At 39.2% G+C, this 21,713-nt stretch overlaps 1 protein-coding gene across 4 annotated transcripts in view; it reads left to right on the top strand.

The window, feature by feature from the left end:
- The window catches only part of LOC117272108 (solute carrier family 12 member 7-like), a 43,884-nt gene extending 23,525 nt beyond the window's left edge, over positions 1-20,359 (top strand). The window contains exons 5-27 of one of the 4 annotated variants that reach the window (XM_033650859.2): positions 2,446-2,500; positions 5,199-5,329; positions 5,424-5,548; positions 5,632-5,736; positions 6,041-6,252; positions 6,444-6,611; positions 8,385-8,483; positions 8,715-8,772; positions 8,866-9,040; positions 9,856-9,974; positions 10,080-10,178; positions 10,316-10,435; positions 10,606-10,710; positions 11,811-11,979; positions 12,946-13,138; positions 13,774-13,943; positions 15,470-15,601; positions 15,765-15,872; positions 17,193-17,288; positions 18,158-18,324; positions 18,575-18,589; positions 18,917-19,050; positions 19,272-20,359. In XM_033650859.2, coding sequence (XP_033506750.2) covers positions 2,446-2,500; positions 5,199-5,329; positions 5,424-5,548; positions 5,632-5,736; positions 6,041-6,252; positions 6,444-6,611; positions 8,385-8,483; positions 8,715-8,772; positions 8,866-9,040; positions 9,856-9,974; positions 10,080-10,178; positions 10,316-10,435; positions 10,606-10,710; positions 11,811-11,979; positions 12,946-13,138; positions 13,774-13,943; positions 15,470-15,601; positions 15,765-15,872; positions 17,193-17,288; positions 18,158-18,324; positions 18,575-18,589; positions 18,917-19,050; positions 19,272-19,363 — 2,847 coding nt within the window. In that variant the 3' untranslated portion in view covers positions 19,364-20,359. The remainder of the gene's footprint in view (positions 1-2,445; positions 2,501-5,198; positions 5,330-5,423; positions 5,549-5,631; positions 5,737-6,040; positions 6,253-6,443; positions 6,612-8,384; positions 8,484-8,714; positions 8,773-8,865; positions 9,041-9,855; positions 9,975-10,079; positions 10,179-10,315; positions 10,436-10,605; positions 10,711-11,810; positions 11,980-12,945; positions 13,139-13,773; positions 13,944-15,469; positions 15,602-15,764; positions 15,873-17,192; positions 17,289-18,157; positions 18,325-18,574; positions 18,590-18,916; positions 19,051-19,271) is intronic. The other 3 variants (XM_033650861.2, XM_033650860.2, XM_033650862.2) reach the window with 3 other exon arrangements.
- Positions 20,360-21,713: the final 1,354 nt, after the last annotated feature.

The following is a 21,713-nucleotide window of genomic DNA, read 5'->3' as shown; positions in this document are numbered from 1 at the left end:
ACAGTTTGTGCTTATCTTTTTCAAATGCTAAATGTAAAGCTCAATGAAACTCTGATTATGAGAAGTGTTATCAGTAAACTTAATCAGATAGTGAACTCCTAAACATAAATTTTATGTAGAAAATAGATCATGTAGATGATTTTATTTCAATAAAATTCTTGTACAGCAAAATTTAACATATAAAAAACTTCAGCTGTCTAATGTCAGAGGTGACTTTTGGTTGAAAAATATTCTTGAAGTGTGAAGGAACAAGAAAAAAGGACGTTTTGGGACTACCATTGTTATGATGGTTCGCTCTCATTACAGATTCTCATCTGGCCTTGAACCCAAACTCTTTTCCCCACGGGTAAAAAAATAGATTAATATGACCCAAGGGTCAATTTTAGGTCCAATTCTTTTTAATCTATACATGCTTCCCCTTGGGGACGTCATCAGGAGGCACGGCATCAGCTTCCACAGTTACGCAGATTGAAACCCTTTTTAACTGCATTTTAGATATCAAGTCATGGATGGCTGTGAATTTCCTACAGCTCAACCAGGACAAAACAGAGGTTTTAATTATTGGTCCTGAAGGCCAGAGAGAGAAACTTTTACCAAAACTACAAGATTTTAAACCTTCACAATGTGTAAAGAACCTGGGCGTCATTTTTGACTCTGAGCTTAGTTTTATTCCACACATCAAAAACGTAACAAAGACAGGTTTTTATCATCTTAAGAATATAGCCAGAGTCCGCCCGTTTCTCTCTCAGGCTAACACGGAGGTGCTGATGCATGCTTTTATCTCTTGTCGTTTAGATTACTGTAATGCCCTGCTGTCTGGTCTTCCCAAAAAGACCATCTCTAACCTGCAGCTACTCCAAAACTCAGCCGCACGAGTGCTGACGAGGACCAGAGGGCGGGAGCACATTTCACCAGTTTTACAATCGCTGCATTGGCTCCCCGTGTGTTTCAGGATCGATTTTAAGGTTCTTTTATTAGTTTTTAAATGTCTTAACGGCCTTGGGCCATCTTATTTATCTGACCTGCTTTTATCATATCAACCCTCGCGGATCCTGAGGTCCTCCAGCACCGGCCTTTTAATTGTTCCAAGAGTTAGAACAAAAACCCACGGGGAGGCTGCATTCAGCCATTATGGCCCTCACTTATGGAACAGCCTGCCGGAGAGCATCAGGACTGCAGAGACTGTTGATGTTTTTAAAAGGAGGCTCAAGACTCACCTTTTTAATTTAGCTTTTAACTGATTTCTTTTACTCTTTTAATTCTTCTATTATGTGTTCTTTTTACTTTCTAATGCTTTTAAATGATTTATTTTTAAATCTTTATGCATTTTAGTTTCTAAATCTTCATTTATTTATTTATTTATTATTATTATTAATATTATTTTAATCTTTAACGCTTTAATTTTTCCTAATCTCCACACCATGTGGAGATTAGGTGGTCTTTGTGGCGGCGCTCCCTGTGGCCGTGGGCTGTAGCGCCTCTCAGTGTGGATGGCTCCCCATAGGTGGTTCTTTCCTCACCTGGTTCCTCAGTGCCCAGCCATGTTATTGACTATATTGACTGTGTGTGTGTGTGTGTGTGTGTGTGTGTGTGTTTATATGTGGGGGTGGGAGGGGCGGGTTTTCAATATGTATGTATTATTTTTGTTTGTTTTTATTCTGTGAAGCACTTTGTGCTGCATTTTTAATGTATGAAAAGTGCTATACAAATAAAGTTTGATTGATTGATTGATAGGGAACCTGAAAAAGAAACCACTGCGATGATGACCTGTAATATTCTCAAAGATATGATTTTAAATTTTTCTAGATATCTTCAGGCATAAAGCTTTGTCCTTACAGTGATCCCACAAGTTCTCTTTACCTTCACCTTGGAAAAATAAATTCAAGTCTGTTTTCAGGGTTGTTGTTTTTTTTTTTCAAAAATCTTTCCTCCTCTTGTATGTGTATTGTTTTAAACATGTCTTTGTTGTTTTTGCTGCTGAACTGTAATGCACGTTTGTGCTGCAATCTGTGTATGAAATGTGCTATTTAAATAAGGTTCATTCATTCACTCTTTTGTAAAATGATAAAAGGGTTTGTAAAAGAAACATATTTTAATATTATATTATGTTATTTTCCAAGATCCAAAATATCACCAAAAATTATTTTTCTGTAATTTAATTACAAAATGTTTAAAATATACCCAGCCCAATACAGTAATGACTGGTATATTAGACTTTTAAATGAGCAAAAAAAATAAATACAATAAAATAAAAGATAAAATAATACACCTTTTGAGCAAGCTTGAACAAAGCACTGGCAATATTTAATGACAGTTTACCATGTGAAACTCATTTAAATTATTATAATTTATAATATTATAATTTTGTACAAATAACACAGTGCACCCTGCACTCTCTTTTCTTCTGTTCAGAATTTAACATCTGTCCTCTTTCTCTCCACACAGACTTTGCTCACAGCCATTTCAATGAGCGCCATAGCAACCAATGGAGTTGTCCCAGGTACATTATGAAATGTTTTGTTTGGTTTTTTTTCTATTCCACTGGCAGTATTCACATAAAATGGCTTGGATACAGTGTAGTGTTTTCATTTACCACTGCTAAAGTAATTCATACTGATCACGGCCTTATGTAACCTCCTGTGCATATGTTATGGTGACTGCATCATGACACAACAAAAAGAATGGAAACATGAATAAATACATTTCACCCTTTGTTCAACAGCATTTCTGTGGTGAATGAAAAAAAAGTAATTATAGGGAAAATAAAGGCAATGCTCTGAGACAGAACACATAAGTACACACTCATTTATTTGTGTGCTTATAAAAGAACCAGGAAATAAGATGGTAGTTATACTGTTGTGAAGGGCAGCTATTCTCAACCTGGGGTCACAAGATAAATCTGACTAAATATAAATTTCTGCTTCACAAAATGATGTTTGTTTTTATTCTAACTGCAATAACTGTATTACTTTTTTCCCTAATCTTCAATTTTTTGGTTGTTGGTTGTTGGATAAATTAACTTATATTTAGGCCTCCCAGATAATCAAATGCAGCAACCTAAGAATTCTCAAAGTAGATATATGCAAGCTTAGACAATGGGTCAAAAACGTCTCTCAATGACTAGAAAATATTCACAGAGATCTCTTTAAACCCCCCAAATTATTATTAGGACCTGAGCACTCGCAGTGCGAGGACCCTCTTGAAACTGAGGGAATTACTATTACTAATATTATTATTAATATTATACATGAAATGCTCCTTTATAGTCTAGGCCTGGACACATGATATAAGTTTTGCTGATCGGCGTGGCAAAATGTCTTGGCCATGCCCTTTAAAGAGCAGCCCTTGCGGCATGTTTCATTGACATGTACACAAATTGGTACATACATGTTTCATGTCATTTTTTAATTTTAATCTTTAATTTAAATTTTTTTAATTTAATTTTATATACTTTATTAATCCCCGAGGGGAAATTCAATTTTTCACTCTGTTGTCACTTACACACCGGTCTGAACACACACATGCACAAACTGGACCTATACCTGCACTAAGTGGGCTGCCCATGACAGGTGGGTTGGGGGGTTCGGTGCCTTGCTCAGGGGCACCTCGGCAGTGCCCAGGAGGTGAACTAGCACCTCTCCAGCTACCAGTCCACGCTCCATATTTTGGTCCAGACGGGGACTTGAACAGACGACCCTCCGGTTCCTAACCCAAGTTCCTATGGACTGAGCTACTGCCGCTCTGTCATGGTCAATTTTGGCTTTTTCTATGCTTCACATTTTAACAAACTCCTCCTGCAGATATAATCCGATTGACTTCAAACCTGGTGTGTACCACCTAGACAACTTTGTGATCAAAAGCTATTACAAGATTTAGTCAGCGTTGAACATAGTCTCTTACACAGACGCCGATGACGTCAGCATGCTGGCTGACTCTGTTGTCTGTGGACATTCCTATAGGAAAGTTGTAATAGAACTAGCGCTGGCTCCCAGCGGCAGTGATGTGGTTGGATCCAAATCCGTGTACTTCCGTACTTCTTCGACCAACGGCTGATTAGCTTTGCCTTATACCCGCCTACACCGGAATTGCTGTTCCCTGAATAGTTGTCCGTAGTACAACAGAAAAGGAAGTGTTCAGTGCATTGCAAGAGGAGATTATAATGGAAATGATTTCATTTGATTCAGCTATATTGCAGAGCCACAGTGTCTCTTACATGTAACACACGTGCCGCACCTATGGCAACGCTGTCACGTGGTCTGGGTATCCCCGCCCATTTCTATTACAAAACGAAAGACGAATGTCCCCAGACTCCCATTCCGAAGTAAGGGAGGCTGGTCACGCGAGACTACGTTGAACAAAGCATCAAGTTTTGATATCTCACCATGAAACACGAAATTCCTATAACTTTCGCTTAAATTATCCAATCTACACCACACTTCACACGGATATGACAATATTCAGTCATGCACATAGCGTTACCTACTGGCAACAAGAAGTACGTCTTTTCAGACACTTGTGTTTTGGTTTACCTGAAATTTTCATGCTGAAATTTTCAATGTGAAATAGGTCATTCCAGCGCCCACACTGGAATGAAGAAGGATATGCCATCGCACTCCTGTGTGCGGTGTCTGACTTTCACAAAAATGAACTGCCGCACCAGCTGGTGTCCTGCCAGCACCCTCGAGTTGCGCTGAGATGCAAGCTTTTATTATTATAATTATTATTATTAGTTATTATTGTAAACTTATGATAAATGTTCTTTTCACATAGACAGAAAATTTGAAAATTGTGGGGGTCATGTCACTGTGGAAATGTATTCCTTCCATGCCAGAAAAAAACTAACTAAATAAATAAAAATAAAATGATCAGTATTGAATAATAACATGAAATATTTCATGTTAACAATAACATGCAACATTTCACATTATAACAAGTTGTTATAACAAGAACTTTTTCAAGTTATAACATAAAAATATCTATATATCTTGTAAAAACATGAAAAAACATTTTGTTATAAAAAGACATTTTCTTTCAAGTTATTACCTGATAGTGATCTTTTTTTTTTCCTGGCGTGGCAGGAATATGCCTCCATATGTCTTCCCCATCCAAAGTTTAAGTTAAAATGCCAAATAAAGTGTTATCATATATTACCAAAATAAAGTTGTGTAGTCTAACTGACTGATTTCATTACTCCAAAGCTGGTGGCTCATACTACATGATCTCCCGATCACTGGGTCCAGAGTTTGGAGGAGCAGTTGGTCTCTGTTTCTACCTTGGAACCACCTTCGCTGGATCCATGTACATACTGGGCACCATAGAGATTCTGCTGGTACGTTAGCATTCTGACAGATCAGAGGTCAGCCACGTCAACAGCATTTTAATAACACATTCTCTCTCTCTTTCTACTGTCTCCCCACTGCCAGACGTATATTGTTCCAACAGCAACAGTGTTTAAAGAAGGTGAAAGTGCTGCGATGTCCAACAATATGCGTGTCTATGGGACATGCTGCCTGCTCCTGATGGCTCTGGTAGTGTTTGTAGGGGTAAAGTAAGTATCTTCAAACACACACAGACACACAGACACACACAGACACACACACAGAGTTACATGTACTCCCCTTCTGTCTTCAGGTATGTGAACAAACTGGCTCTGGTGTTTCTGGCCTGTGTTGTTCTCTCAATCATGGCCACTTATGCGGGAGTCATCAAGACAATCATCGAACCCCCAGAGTTTAAGTGAGTTGCTAAGAGATAAGTACCCATTTGTCATTAAGCACTGACATGTTTTTCATGGTGAAATATTTTTATGAACAAATTGCTAAATGTTACATCTCCAGTGCCTGATTCTGATGCAAAAGCAAAGATAAGGAGAAATTCTTGCACTTCAGTTGTTGGGTTTCATCACACTCAGCTGAGACTGAAGCTCAAGTCTGTATCATTGCAGCTGGACATGTTTCCCAGAGAGCCAGAACTCCATCTACCACAACAGACACAGCAGCTTCCATCTAACTACACTACACTTTTCTCTCTTCCTCTGCAGCGTCTGTCTGTTGGGAAACAGATCTCTGAAGAATGAAATGTTTGAAACATGTGCAAAGACGGAGGTCGTGAAAAACAAGACTGTGATCACAGAGCTATGGAGCCTCTTCTGTAACAGTAAATATCCCAACGCAACCTGCGATGAATACTTCAACCTAAACAACCTGACAGAGTTACGGGCCATACCTGGGCTTCTGAGTGGAGTTATCAAAGGTGAGAAGGAGAATAGGAAGTATTCTGAAGGTTTCTCCATGAAGCTAAAATCTAGTATTACCAGTATTTCATCTTTCGCCACCTTCAGGCTAAATGATTAACTTTGTACACAAGATGGTCATTGACCCAGAGTATGATTCCTGATGTTTATCCACACCAGCTGATGATGCTTTCTTCTGCATTTCCTTTAGACAACCTGTGGGGAGACTATAATCCAGCTGGTATGTACATTGAGAAGAAAAGCCAGCCTTCAGCAGAGGCCCCAGACACGCCCAATGACATCAATAAGCCCTATGTCTTCAATGACATCACTACCTATTTCACTCTGCTGGTGGGAATATACTTCCCCTCTGTCACAGGTACATCAAACACCAAACAAATATTAACATTTAAGATTATATTAATAAGTAATGATTGTGATAGGATATTCAATAATGAGTACTTGTACTTTTGATTAGCTACATTAATGTCATTTTTATGCCTTTGCGCCAGCAATAGTTTTTTCGGTTTGTCTGTCCATCTGTCTGTATGTACATGTGTCTGCCCTGTTCTCATGAACACGTTATCTCAAGAATGCTTTGAGGGAATTTCTATAAATTTGGCACAAACGTCCACTTTGAGTCAAGGATAAAATTATTCGATTTCGGTGGAAAAAAATCAAGGTCATCATGACTTAACTCCGCTAATTCTCGTGAACACAATATCTCAAGAGGGCCTCAAGGGAATTTCCTCAAATTTGGCACAAACATCCACCTGGACTCAACACTGAACAAATTAGATTTTGGTGGTCAAAGGTCAAGGTCACTGTGACCTCACAAAACATGTTTTTGCCCAGAACTGAAGAATTTATACACTAAATTTTACACAAATGTCTAAAAGTGTAAAATGATGACAATTTATATCCAAAAGATCAAAGGTTGACATCAATGTGACATAATAATACTCTGCAAAATCACTTTTCTGGCCATTATTTAATTTAATAACTCAGAAACAGATGGAGAGACCATTTGGTCGGATACTGAATTAATGACACAAATTTCAGGTGCTCACCTTAAAATCTGCTAATTGTATAGATCTTCTGTGCTGCCTGGGATGAAAATGTGTGTGAAGCATCCATGTTTTAGAATTTGTGGCTTCTTGGTAGTAACAACCATATTTGAAACATTGTCAACTGTCATGGCTACATATGAGTCTGGACAGACATGGATGTAACTGCTTTGTGGTAACTGTAGTTTATTTACTGTAATACTCAGGTACTTTTATGAAAACATTTTCACATTGTTGTATCGATACGGGGCGTGGGCATTACGCTTTTGCATGGGACATGCTAATGCATTCTCATTCGAGGCTGTCAAATACTGATGCTTTCTCCTGCCTTTGGCGTGTGATTCTGATGCCAAAGGCACCCTCTGGGGTCTCTGTGAGACGTCTGTATGTGACATGCTGTCTCCCGCATGAAACTTTTCACACGTGGATAAAGTTGTCAGACCGTCGCAGTTAGGTTTAGGCGATAGAACTGTTTGATTAGGTTTAGAAAACACATAATGTTTTAGGTTGAAATAAGTTTATAGCGTGATGTAAACACATCACTTGAGTGACATCTGTACATGATGTATTATGGAAGTTGCGTAACATACTGTTAAAACAGCACTAACTTAAAAACCATGGATGTATAAGCACTCATGGGTCACGTACAGTGGCCTCCTGGGTGAAAGTCTGTGTTTGTGTGACCCAACCACCACCCCTCCCAACTACCCTACATGTACTTTCTCTCTCTTCATACTATGTTAGCTGCTCTGAGTGTCAGGTATTGCCGTTTACTATAGGTTTACATTGGAGTTAGCTGAAAGCCTGCTGCATCACATAGAGACACACATGCACACATGCACACATGCAATAACATACGTGTGTGACTGGACCGGCTTCCACAACAATAAAACAAAAAGCTGGGATTACAACACAAACAGAGGGAGCGTGACTTAATTCTCTGCTCAGGACGCCATTACTCCACTATAGCTTTACATAGCAAAAAGCTGTCTGCTACCATGAAAATGTTCTGAATGCCATGTACAGTGTATTTAATACTTCCTCTAAAACTGACTCTAACTTTTACATCTTGTGTTTTGTTTTAGGTATAATGGCTGGTTCTAATAGGTCTGGTGACCTCAGAGATGCCCAAAGGTCCATCCCAATAGGGACCATAATGGCTATTCTCACCACTTCTTTCATCTGTATCCTCTACACTGTTTTGGAGTGTGTGTGCAGCTTATACAGTATATACACAGTACAGTATAAACCTATTTTCGACATAATGCATGTGTGGGAGGTATATCAGTTAATGATGGAAAGGAAAAAGAGTTTTGCCAGTTACATCTGTATTTATGTGTAGTGTATTGTCAGTTCAGGTTTATTACTGCAGTATATACATGGTGCAACGTATTTTCACCTTAACTCTATGGTAGACATCTCCTGTGTGGTCTTGTTTGGAGCCTGTATTGAAGGAGTGGTGCTGAGAGACAAGTAAGTGTAAAATGTGTCGTTGGTGTGTCTCACACAGGTACACAATCCTGATATACAATACATATAACATATGTATGCTTTTCGGTGTTTCAGGTTTGGTTACTCAGTAAAGAAGAATCCAGTTATCGGTATTCTGGCCTGGCCGTCACCCTGGGTCATTGTGATTGGCTCATTTTTCTCCTGCTGTGGGGCAGGGCTTCAGAGCCTCACTGGTGCACCCCGCCTGTTGCAGGCCATTGCTCGGGATGGCATCATCCCGTTCTTACAGGTCAGTGTTATACTGTTTACTAACCCTGTTTTCCAGCGATTTTGTGACATTACATGTGACACAGCAGTGAAAAAAAACAGAGAGGCATACTTTCTACTGTAGAGCTGTGTATACGGCTGTGCTCTACTGGCGATAGGAAAGAAGTCAATTGTCTGCCACCCTATCGTCCAAATATGGGCACTTCTGGCTCCAAAAGAAAAAAAAAAAAGATGATAATGGCCAAAATGTCGAACTCGAGGCATCACGATAGCTACATCCATTATGTTAAACAGTCTATGGTTTTCCCATGTTTACTAATTCTTGTGGAAAAGGGTTATAAGCCACTGACTGATGATAAGTCAATAGAATATATTCAACTTAAGACCGTTTGAATCTACTACGCAGTGAAAATGTCATATTTGACCTAAACATGCCCTGTGGGGTTTACTGGTGAACAAATTACAACCAGTGTTTGTTAGCAAAACACACTGGTACTCATTTAAGAAACACTCGTGCAAATAAAGTTGTTTTTAAGTGGAATGTATGAGTGTTTAAAAGAATGTTTGGCATTCACCAGTGAATTCACAAGTGGACCATACATCTCGTGTGAGCCATGAACAGATACTCTTTCTGCACAAGAGAAAAGAAATTGACATGCCATCATTATTCCTTAATCTGAATGAATATGGAGTTTTAAATAATAATAATCGTGATAATAAAAAAGATATTGCAGTGTATCTACTATACTGTTTGATGTTGATGATAGAGTGTGTTTGTATTTGTGTTTTTATGTTGTACTGTATTGGACCACCTCTCTCTGTCTCTGTCTTTCTCAGGTCTTTGGTCATGGGAAGGCTAATGGTGAGCCCACCTGGGCTCTGCTGCTGACTGTTGGGATCTGTGAGATAGGAATCCTCATTGCTTCTCTGGATGCTGTGGCTCCCATCCTCTCCATGTAAGTGGTTAAAATGATCCACTTGCTTTCAGTCTGTCTCAGTGATGCACATTTTACTACACTCCTTTCTCTCTTTGCTGATCTTTTCTGTTTGTGTCTGCTCAGGTTTTTCCTCATGTGCTATCTGTTTGTGAATCTGGCCTGTGCTGTTCAGACTTTGCTCCGTACCCCCAACTGGAGACCTCGCTTCAAGTTCTATCACTGGTAAGAACAGCTTCCAGCTCAACTCAAAACAGATCCTGCACATTCAATGTAAGATGTAAGCTTCCAAAGCATTGACCAAAACCACAGATTGTGGTCCTTCATCTTGTAATAATTTGCACTGTATGTGTGTCCTGTAGGACCCTATCCTTCTTAGGGATGAGTCTGTGTCTCTCTCTCATGTTCATCTCTTCCTGGTACTACGCCTTGGTTGCCATGTTGATAGCCGGCTGTATCTACAAGTACATTGAGTACAGAGGGTGAGTCTGGGAGGTTCAGGTCAGAAGATCAAGAGATCTGTCAAGACAGTATAGAAGGCTTAACATCTTGAACGCCACTGAGACTGGATAAAACACTTGAATATCTTTTATATTCTTAAACATTTGGAAAAGAAACGTGAAACATTCCTATGTGGACCTTTTGGTTGCAGGGCAGTGAAGGAATGGGGAGACGGGATCAGAGGTCTGTCCTTAAATGCAGCACGCTATGCTCTCATCCGGCTGGAGGAAGCACCATTACACACCAAAAACTGGAGGTGAGTGTATGTTGAGATTTGCTTTTATCATAGTGAAACCAGGGAAAGTGACATGCAAAACATTAAGTATTTTGTGTGAGATCTAAGGCATTTTCATATATGTAGTGGTATTTCCTAAGACATGTGAACACACTTTGATTTGTAAAATTGGCACACTTTCCATTAATATATTATATCTTTAAGTCTTATTTTTATGCCTCTGTGCCGTAGATATCCGTCAAGGGTCAAGGTCAGTGTGGCCTTGCATCTGTCTCATTCTTGTGAATGTGATATCTCAAGAAGGCCTCAGAGGAATTTCCTCAAATTTGGCACAAACATCCACTGTTAGTCAAGGATGAACTGATTAAAAATTTAATGGTAATAATTCTTCTTCTTCTTTTCATGCCTCTGTGCCATTTTCTGGTTGTCTATTCGTTAGGACGTCCATCCGTTTTGTCCATCCCATTCTTGTGAGCACCATATCTCGATAACACTTAGAATTTCTTTATATTTGGCACTTATATCTACTTGGACTCAATGATGAACTGATTAGAAATTAATTGCCAGAGCTCAAGGTCACTGTGACCTTGTATCTGTCTCATTGAACATGATATCTCAAGAAGGCCCTCAGGGAATTTTCCTAAATTTGACACAAACCCTTACTTGGATTCAAGAATGATTTGATTAGAATTTGGTGGTCGAAGGTCACTGTGACACAAACATGTTTTTGGCCCTAACTCAGGAATTCATACGTTAATTATGACAAAATTTCACACAAACGTCTAATAGGATATAGTGATACGTGATGACATTTTATATCCAAAAGGTCAAAGGTCACCTTCACCGTGACATAACAATGTCACGCAAAAACAATTTTATGGACATTATTTCTCGTAGAAGGAGGGGAGATATTTGGTCAGGTGACCACATTGAAACTGTACTGATTGTATAGATCTTCTGTTCTGCCAGGAGGAAGATGTATGTGAAGCATCCATGTTTTCACAGACATGGATGTAAACTGTAACTGCAACTTGACGGGTTAGTGGAGGCATACAACTGTGGGGTGGTAACTCTAGTTTTAACTTTCATTCTACTAGTTAACATTTTCTCTCTTTTTTTAGGCCTCAGCTGTTGGTGTTGTGTAAGTTGGACCCTGACCTGACGGTAAGACACCCTCGTCTCCTGTCCTTCACTACGCAGCTTAAAGCAGGAAAGGGACTGACCATCGTTAGCTCAGTCCTAGAGGGAACCTTTATGACCCGGGGGAATGATGCCAAGACTGGAGAGCAGGTTTGTCAGTTTGTTTGTCATCTGCTCAGCCTGTTTATTCCTCTGCATGATTTTCCAGTGTTCAGATCTCAGGTTTAATGTGTATGCCAGCATTAAAGTACTATTAAAGATGGTGTGTTTTTTTACATGTTAAATTTATACAACTTATCCATAAATTCCACCTTTACAAAGATTCTAATCAGTTATTTGTGACATTGTTAGAAATGTGTAAAATGTGCAACCGAATTCATAGTAAATGGTGGTGTTGCACTCAACTACTTTCTATTGAGAGGTGATGTAAATGTTTTTGTCCCCCTTATGTACAGACATGAGGGGCCAGAGTATTAGAAACAGTTGTATTGAACAAGTTTACTGACTTGCACGAGATTGTATATCTGTACCCACAAACAGTAACAAAGACGGGCAACAGTGCTGCAAAGATGAAGCCAAGACAGCTCAATCGCCCCCTGGTGGCTGGTTGCAGTATAGGTCATAATTCAGCTAGGATTAAGAAATGATTAAATATGGTGTAACTTGTTTTCTTATCTTTCACATAAGTAAATAATGTCCAAATACTATCTAAGTTGCATTGATAGACTTTCCTTAGCCACTTCGGGCCAGCAAAAACCAGCTGAAATCCCAAGGCTGTTTTATTGTCACCTTATAAAGGTGCCAGTTGGTAACATTCAACCTGGAGTTGGGAATGATGGATGGTTTGTTATGTACGCTACAACACCACAATCAAAACCAAGTCATCATTGGTCAACCGGGTAATGCTGCTTATGTTCACCTTACAACTACCATGATTCCAAGTGAAATCCTTTTTAAAAGTAACATGTAGAAAAGAGGCTGCCAGCGTGTTACACAAGTAGTGAGTGATAGCACCTCAAAATAGTCTGCACAGTTCATCATCTGAAACACTGCTTATCCTGTACCATTTTCTGTCTTACATTCGTCACCTGTCTTTGCTCCACTTGGTCCCTGCAGAACCTGAAAGCGGCCATGACTGCAGAGAAGATGAAGGGTTTCTCTCATGTGGTGGTGTCGTCCAACCTGCGGGACGGCTTCTCTCTGCTCATCCAGTCAGCAGGACTGGGAGGGATGAAACACAATGCGGTCCTGATGGCCTGGCCAACAGGCTGGGGACAAGGCCGGGACTCCTCGAGGAGGAACTTCATAGGTAAACTACACAGAAGCACCATGAAGGATGTGTGTGACAAAATAAATCGGGTCGGTTCAGCTTCAAGTCGGAAAATTTCAAATAGATTTTGACTGATGATTTATTTGAAACTTTTCAACCTAAAACAACCTGAACCTATATATATATATATAGGTTCAGGTATATATATATATATATATATATACATATGAAGAAGTGAATTGGATTTAAAGTAAAACATTTAAACACTTTGAATTCAGTGATGTTTACATTTTAGTATTAAGTTTTCAGTGGCTGTTAAATGTCAATACTCATGTCTTGTATTTGCTTCCATATTAAAGAATTTCAAGGTAAGATATACCAAATTTCTAATAGTGGCTTCTCTCAGACTTTACTAAGAACTTTCCTGGAATGGAATTTCAGTGGTTTGAAGACATAAAGCAGTTGGCATAAGGTAGCTCTGACTGGCAATCCAGCAACAAGTAGAGGGAACTTTTATCTCTGCAAGAGGAAAAGGGAAAGACTCAAGGGAAGGATACAGGGGAACAGCGCAAAGGGAGACACAGAACTTTTATGAAGCTGCATCCCTCAGCCCTGACCTAAAAAAAAATCAAATGCTCAACCATTACTTACTCTCTTTTTCTTTCTCTTTGCAGAGACAGTGAGAGAGACAACAGCAGCTCATCAGGCTCTGCTGGTTGCTAAGAACATCGACAATTTCCCCAGTAACCAGGAGCGTCTGAGTGAGGGAACCATTGATGTGTGGTGGATCGTACATGATGGTGGACTGCTCATGCTGCTGCCATTTTTACTTAGTCAACACAAGGTGACTGTGTGTGTGTGTGTGTGTGTGTGTGTGTGTGTGTGTGTGTGTGTGTCTGTGTGTGTCTGTGTGTTGGGTTTTTCTTTTTCCTTTTAGATTATTCAATGCATTTTTATGAGCAGAATTAAACATATTTGACTCAGTATACATTCAATATCAATAATAACATGGGCTCTAAAGAGCAAGAAAAGACTAAATAACCATGTGGAAAAACTATGCAGTGGACAGACAGAATGACACACTGAAAGTTTCTGTGATTATGTACAGCATACCATACCATGACTTAGTCATACCAAAAATTAGAAAAAAAACAAAACATTGGGCCACATGGGTAGCCACAGCGATCGGTCGCATTTTAGCCATTTTTAAGCATTTTTCTGTTATTATAGCGCCACCCAGTTGCCAATTAGAGTTAAATTTCTCCAGTCACCTTGAGGCGTCATGTTCTACATATCTACAAAGTTTAGTAAACATCAATATGGCGGTTAGGCCTAGATAAGAAATTAGCTCTCTAGCGCCCCCATTTTGTTTGATGGGGTCAATAATGGAGGGGTCCCCTCAGATTATGTGTGCCTCATATGCCTACAAAGTTGCGTGGTGATCGGTGAAACCCTTGAGATGTTATACACCTTTATGTGATGAGCCACGCCCTCCGCAATATTCATTGCCTTATAGAAGCTCAGTTTTAGTGAGTTTTCCAACTTTTGCCAAGAGGGAACTTTAGATATTGGTCCCTAGATTATGTTCACCGAGTTTCATGCAGATTGGTCAAACTTCCTGGGAGGAGATCGATTTTAAGTGTTTTTCAAAAAATTCAAAATGGCAGAAAATCTATATAACCAGAAGTTATAGGTTCTTGAGGCAAATTTGTTCCCCTCATGAGGAGAGGCATCTCTGTGCAAAGTGTCATGTCTCTATGACATACAGGGCATGAGATATGCCCATTCAAAGTTTGCAATTTCAGTCAGTTGCTATAGCGCCCCCCTTTGGCTTATTGATGTAATATTGCTTCATTGGCATCCTCCCATGACCCTTTACCACTGTGCCAAATTTCACATGGATCGACCAAGTCAGTGAGAAGAAAAATATGGAACAGACACACAGACAGACCAAGTTTTCGTCATTATAAGATTCCTGGTTAATCTTCTTCTTTGCCTTAACATTTGGCCCTAACATTTAGTGATTTATTTCAGCAGCCTTTCATTTCCACACTCTAAAACTTTAGCACCATTTGTACATAAACAGCTGCCCTGTCTTGTTTTCTAGAGCAGCTTCTGTTTGTGCCATAAAGTAGGGATGGATTCTCTGCTAAACACAGCCCGGTGACGCACAGTTTCATTGTAGTACCAGGCTTCAGTCATATTATTAAATAAATGGATGTCATTATTCTTTACATTGCTTATTTGTTGAGAATTTCCTGCTCGCATGTCCCTCTGAAGTAAAGGTCACAGATACGATTTATTGCACTCAGATCAGCAGCTTAACTGTGTAACCTGCATCTGATACTGATACATGTCCTACCTGTGTAGGTATGGAGGAAGTGTAAAATGCGAATCTTCACGGTGGCCCAAATGGATGACAACTCCATCCAGATGAAGAAAGACCTCCAGATGTTTCTCTACCATCTTCGCCTGGATGCAGAGGTGGAGGTGGTGGAGATGGTGAGACTATTAACAATTAAGGAAACTCATTTTTGTTCATAATGATGGTTGGTCGAAGTGGTAGTTTGAATCTTACTTGAGCAAAATACAGAAAGGCTACTTGTCACTGTAATCTGTTCTGAATGAGCAAATGACTTCAAGTGTTTTCTTTGTGTCCCTTTAGCATGACAGTGACATCTCAGCCTTCACCTATGAGAAGACGCTGGTGATGGAGCAGAGGTCTGAAATGCTTAAACAGATGCAGCTGTCCCGCACTGAGAGGGAGAGAGAGGTAATGTGACGTAAAAAAAATCTTGATTAAATGCTTAATTCCAATTGTTTTTTGCAATCAATTGCATTTTTTATTGCATATTTACAATTAAATTCTATATCATTACAAAACAGTTTTGAAGTCCATATTAACAAGATAAAGCAATGTCTTCAGTGTCTTCAGTAAGAATCAAATGAATGCAAAGGAATGTATTATTGATCTTGACTTTTAGATTTATTTATTTCAAATCAGTGGCTTTCAGGAGTTCCAGTTAAGTTGCCTTCCCTGATTCAGACAGGTTTTGTATGTTTGAAACTATTGATCCCCGTGGCATTAAGGCCTATGGTCACAACATGATAACCTGAGGACGTTTCCTTAATACATAATATACTTGTAGACTGGTGTGTCTGTGTCACTCAGTTACACCTCCAAACTCCAAAACACTAGTTGGCAGTGACATTTCTGTGAGGTGCTGTACAGTTTGACTGATCCAAAACACATCTTACACAAAGTACATAAAAGTACACAAATTGGTGTCATAATAACTCACAAGATTCACAGAAAAGTATTTGTATTTTGCTAGACATGTTTTCCTGCAAATACAACATGCTAACATTATTAGCACAAGCCCATGACATTTTACATTGTATTAATTAGCCTAGTGGATAGCAGAGATTTCCTCTGCTCATATGAAGCCAGGACCAACAGCAACATTTAACAAAGGTGATGTTACAAAATTCGGCTCAATTACAGCTCACAAGATTCACTGACAAATTAAGTGTCTTACACTAGACACATTTTCCCCACAAATTCAACATGCTAACAATATTAGTATATGCCGATGACATTTACCTTTACATAAATTAGCCTAGCCGCTATCTGAGATTTCCTTTACTCGTATGAAGCCAGGATAAATCACACAAGACTTAAAATTCTATTTTTTGGGGGCTATATTGTCTTCACAATTTATTTTTTCTTATCTGTGAAATAATAGTAAATAAAAGCTTTGTTTCAGCTGAGGGAAATGGTGTCAGCTTACAGAAACAGACAGACAGGAGGTCTGCGTCACCAGAGTCTTCCACAATGTTGAGTCAGTTGGGGAAAAATGATGACAAAGTATTAACCTGAAATTAGCATATTTTCTGCTTTAAAACATGATGCAATAATGCTATAAAAATTATATACAGCGCTATAAAAATTATATTGAAGATGCGCTACACAGATGCAGCTATCCCCCACCCAAAGACAAAGGCATAGTATAATTCCTCATGGTCTGTTCTGCTGTTGTTGACCTTTGACCTCTTCCCCCAACCTCGCTTTGTCATTGAACAACGGGCTCAGATTCAGAGCATCACAGATGTATCGCGCGGCTCCATAAAGAGGAAGAAGTGTTCGGGTGTCCTTTCTCTCAACACACAGTGCATACCAGAGGATGAGGTAGCCACGTCGACCAAACGGCCCATAGTAACCAACCATGATGCCACTGATCCCTCCATTTATCATGCCATCCTTTCTCACATCATAATCCATTCATAACAACTGCAATCTTTCAGACAGTGCTGTCATCAGCGGTTGAACTCAGGGATGAAATGTTTGGCCTCAGTGTGTCACTGTTCTGTCAGTGCTGACTTGGCAGATACCAAAAGCTGCCACTAGAGGAAGACAAATAAATGTGACCCACACTATCAGTACTTGTGGTCAACATGAGACTTAGTCCAGTTATTTTCAATCAGCCTGCTGCTGCATATCAACTCCCTCAGAGATTCTGACACACATCAAAATGTTGTGAATCATATATATAGTTTACAGCAACAGAGCCTGGGGTCCTGCAGGAAATTGTCTTTAAAGGAGATCAAGAAACAGAGCAGGAGGTTCTCTGGGTCCACTGTTAAAGACAGCTTCATATTTTCTGTGTTCTTTTCCTGCATGTTCTGTCATCACCATGAACCTGTTTGCCACCTTACTGACCTAAAAATAACTACATCTGCCTGATTTGTCCTCATATCATCTTCTGGTCATATTTTCATGTCCATCATCAATGTAAAAAAATGATGAATTTGCAATGACTTGTTGCTCTGTTGTTAAAATGTCTACTAATACTAAGAAAAAATAAACATACCGATACTGGTTTTATTCTGAGAGAAGCAGTAACATAATATTAGTGTCTCTCCAGAGTTTGATCTTTTTGAGTTTACCAGGAAGTAAATGTCCAGTGTTTTATTATTAGAAATTAGAATAGAAACAGGACATGACATGTCTAAAAATACCAAACTGACTGTATATCATCTGACCTGTCATATGTTTAGGCCCAGCTGATCCACGACCGGAACACGGCGTCTCATTCTATGAATGACAAAGCTGCAGGTGCCGCACCTGATCGTGTCCATATGACCTGGACCAAAGACAAACTGGTCAATGAGAGGAACAGACACAGAGAAAACATAGGAGTTAAAGACATATTTAATATGAAACCGTAAGTAGATCCAGCTTTGCTGCAAAACATCTTAAAGACACATTCCTTGATTTTTGTTTTAGTGCCCAATATGTCAGATGTTCTATTTAGATTTAACTCAACATTAAACAACATTATTTATTTCCTTTATATTACTATAATTTGAGAGATGATCTAATAATAATAATAATAAAATAATCTAGGTACCTGATAAACTCAGATTGTTGCATTAATGTTGGATATGTTGTTTTATTTTGCTCCCTTCCTCTAGTGAATGGGAGAATCTGTAAGTCACTTCATTTTTTTTTTTTTGTTTGCATGTGCACGAACTCTCTGTGCATGTGCCGTGTGAGAATAATGTCTGTGCTGGCATGCTTGTTTGTTAGTGGCTCACCAGCTCAGTTTGCATGATGACAAATATGGAAGCTGCATGTGTGTGTGTGTGTGTGTGTGTGTGTATTGTATTTGCCTGCAACATCATCAGATTCGCAATCACTCATACTGTGCTTCCTGTAGAATGCTGATTTAGAGTATAATACTGAACCTGCCCTCTGACTTTGCAAGGAATGGCAAGATAACCAATGCTCTTGATAATGTCTGTGTTTTTTTATAGCAACCAGTCCAACGTGCGGAGGATGCACACAGCTGTGAGGCTGAATGAGGTGGTGCTCAAGAATTCCTGTGAGTCACAGCTGGTGTTGCTTAACATGCCGGGCCCACCGAAGAACAGAAAAGGGGATGAGAACTGTATCCTTTTTCAGCTAATCAGCCATTTAGTCAACACGTTGTTAACTCAGTCACTCAAAGTAATGTTGGCATATTAAAGGAGTAGTTCAGTTTTTTGGGAAATGCACTTATTCATTCAATTTTTGGTGTGTTCATGAGCTTTAAAGTTGTGCAAGTCTAAAAATGGCAGCATGTGTTTACTTTAATGTGCAGTATGCCCTTAACCAGAATGTGTGTCTCAGATATGGAGTTTCTGGAGGTCCTGATGGATGGTCTCGACCGCGTCCTTTTAGTTCGTGGAGGAGGTCGGGAGGTCATTACCATCTACTCCTAGTACCAAGCGGTTCCTAATAGTTTGGAAGTGCACTGGAAGGAAACACTGTGGGACAGTAGAACCCCTGAGGACTATGGGACATGGACTAAGATGTCGAACAGAGGAAGTACAGTACACTCCCTCTCATGAGAAAGAAGGATCATGGTTGCTAGGAAGGACAGGGGAGTCCACCTGCAGCACAGCCTGAGCTCAGTGCATCGTCTGGGAGCACAGAGGGCTCTCTACATCCCCTCCTCGTGGGGCTCCTTATCTCTGGCACATCTGTACACTGTAAAATGAAAACTGCATGGCTGCACTGTGGAGATGTTCTTTCCTTAGATAGACTGTATTTTCTGAAAGAGCTGTCCTTTCAATTTCACATGTTATATTGCTTTGCCAGGCACTTGTTGGAGGAAGAACACAAACTTCAGCTTGTTGTCAGTTTTAGCATTTCACTGATGGTGGTAGCTGGAAACTGGCTCACTGGTTTCAATGAGGGATGCTAACATAGCCAACATAGCACCTTTATTTATTTCAGTACCGCTGATGAAACTTTTCTTTCTTTTTAATTGACAAGCACTGAGTTTGGAATCATGGGATGAGTTGAACATATTTTTAAGCCATTATATTACATATTATCATGTTTCCCTCATATCACTGCCTTATACTCGAAGTTAAAGCCAAAGTCCCATTGATTACAATCAGGACAGTTTAAGTGGCAGCATTGATTGTAATTGTTTTTGTTGTCGTAGAAAACATTAGTGTGTCAAGTGTGATCAAAAAAGAGATAGTGAAAATGCAACAAAGAAAATGCAACTTTTGTGATTTTAGCATTTTACTACATTTTAGTTTTTGATGTATATGATTGTCTTGTTTTTAATGGAGCTAAATGTTAGGGTGCAAGAGCGACTATAAAGTAGTATTTTCATTTAGTATTACTATTAGTTAAGTACAGTATGTTGTGTTTTAGTTCAACAAAAAAGACAATCTTATTAAACAAACCAAAAAAGTCTGCAACTCTGAGTCTTAAGTGTGCAAATACAGGAGCACTTATTAGTCACACTGTTTTATATGTGTCCTGCATCCCTGTAGAAGGACTAATCATGAAGGTACAACATGAAACAATGTCCAGAAAAGTCACTGATCCTTTGGACTTTACACGACAGTTATAATGTTCCACCATATCTATACTTTAGGGGGGTCATATGAAAAAGTCTTAATTTGTGTATCTTCTCCACTGAACTTCAGGATGTGCCGGTCTTAACGTGGTTTGAGTGATAGTTTTACTTTAAATTATTTTCCAGTTTAGTTTTTGTGAGTGGAAATGACTTGTATCCTAATATGCTGGAAATGTAAGGAGGCCTTAGCTGGTGAGAGCTTCCTTGGAAAGCAGGTTTTTAACCCTTATCAATCATTTATCTGATATTTTTGCAAGATATATTATTCATCAAATAACAGTGTCAACAATAAATCTTGCCAACAAGCCTGGTGAAAATGTCATGTTATGCACAGGCATAATTTTAAACTCCTTTAGAGAATATTAGGTTTAAAAGACCCACTAGTTGTCACTTTGACTTCACAATAGGGAATGTCTTTATTCAGATTCAGATTCAGAATACTTTATTAATCCCCGGGGGGAAATTGTTTTTGTTCCAATGCTCCGTGCAAAGTAGAAATAGAAATACAGCATGAATGGAAACAAGAGATAAAGATGAAGATATAAATAAGATACTAAAATAGACAATGAAATAAATAAAATAAAATATTAAAGTAGACATTAAAATAAAATAAAATAAAATATTAAAGTAGACATTAAAATAAAATAAAATAAAATATTAAAGTAGACAATAAAATAAAATAAATAATAAAATAGTAAAGGAGACAATCTGAAATATATACAATATACAATGAAATGGTTGTAGCGTTATAAATGAAATAATGAGTAATTATATTGTGTGTTTTGTTTTATAAATAGCCAAATGAGTCCGATCATCAGAGGGAGGAGTTGTACAGTTTAATGGCCACAGGTAAGAATGACTTCCTGTGGCGCTCAGTGGTGCATTTAGGAGCAATCAGTCTCTGGCTGAAGGTGCTCCTCTGTTCAACCAGAGCGTTATGGAGAGGGTGAGAGCCATGCTGAAGTATCGCCCGCACCTTCGACAGCATCCTCCTGTCTGACACTGCTGTCAAAGGGTCCAGCTCCACCCCCACAACGTCACTGGCCTTTCTGATCAGCTTGTTGAGTCTGTTGGCATCCCCTACTCTCAGTCTGCTGCCCCAGCACACCACAGCAAACAGAATAGCACTGGCCACCACAGACTCATAAAACATCCTCAGCATAGTCCGGCAGATGTTAAAGGAGCGGAGCCTC

The sequence above is a fragment of the Epinephelus lanceolatus genome, chromosome 12 (genome assembly GCF_041903045.1).
Source record: "Epinephelus lanceolatus isolate andai-2023 chromosome 12, ASM4190304v1, whole genome shotgun sequence".
Taxonomy (NCBI): Eukaryota; Metazoa; Chordata; class Actinopteri; order Perciformes; family Serranidae; genus Epinephelus; species Epinephelus lanceolatus.
Note: the sequence above shows the minus strand (reverse complement) of the source record. Positions and strands in the feature narration are given on the sequence as shown.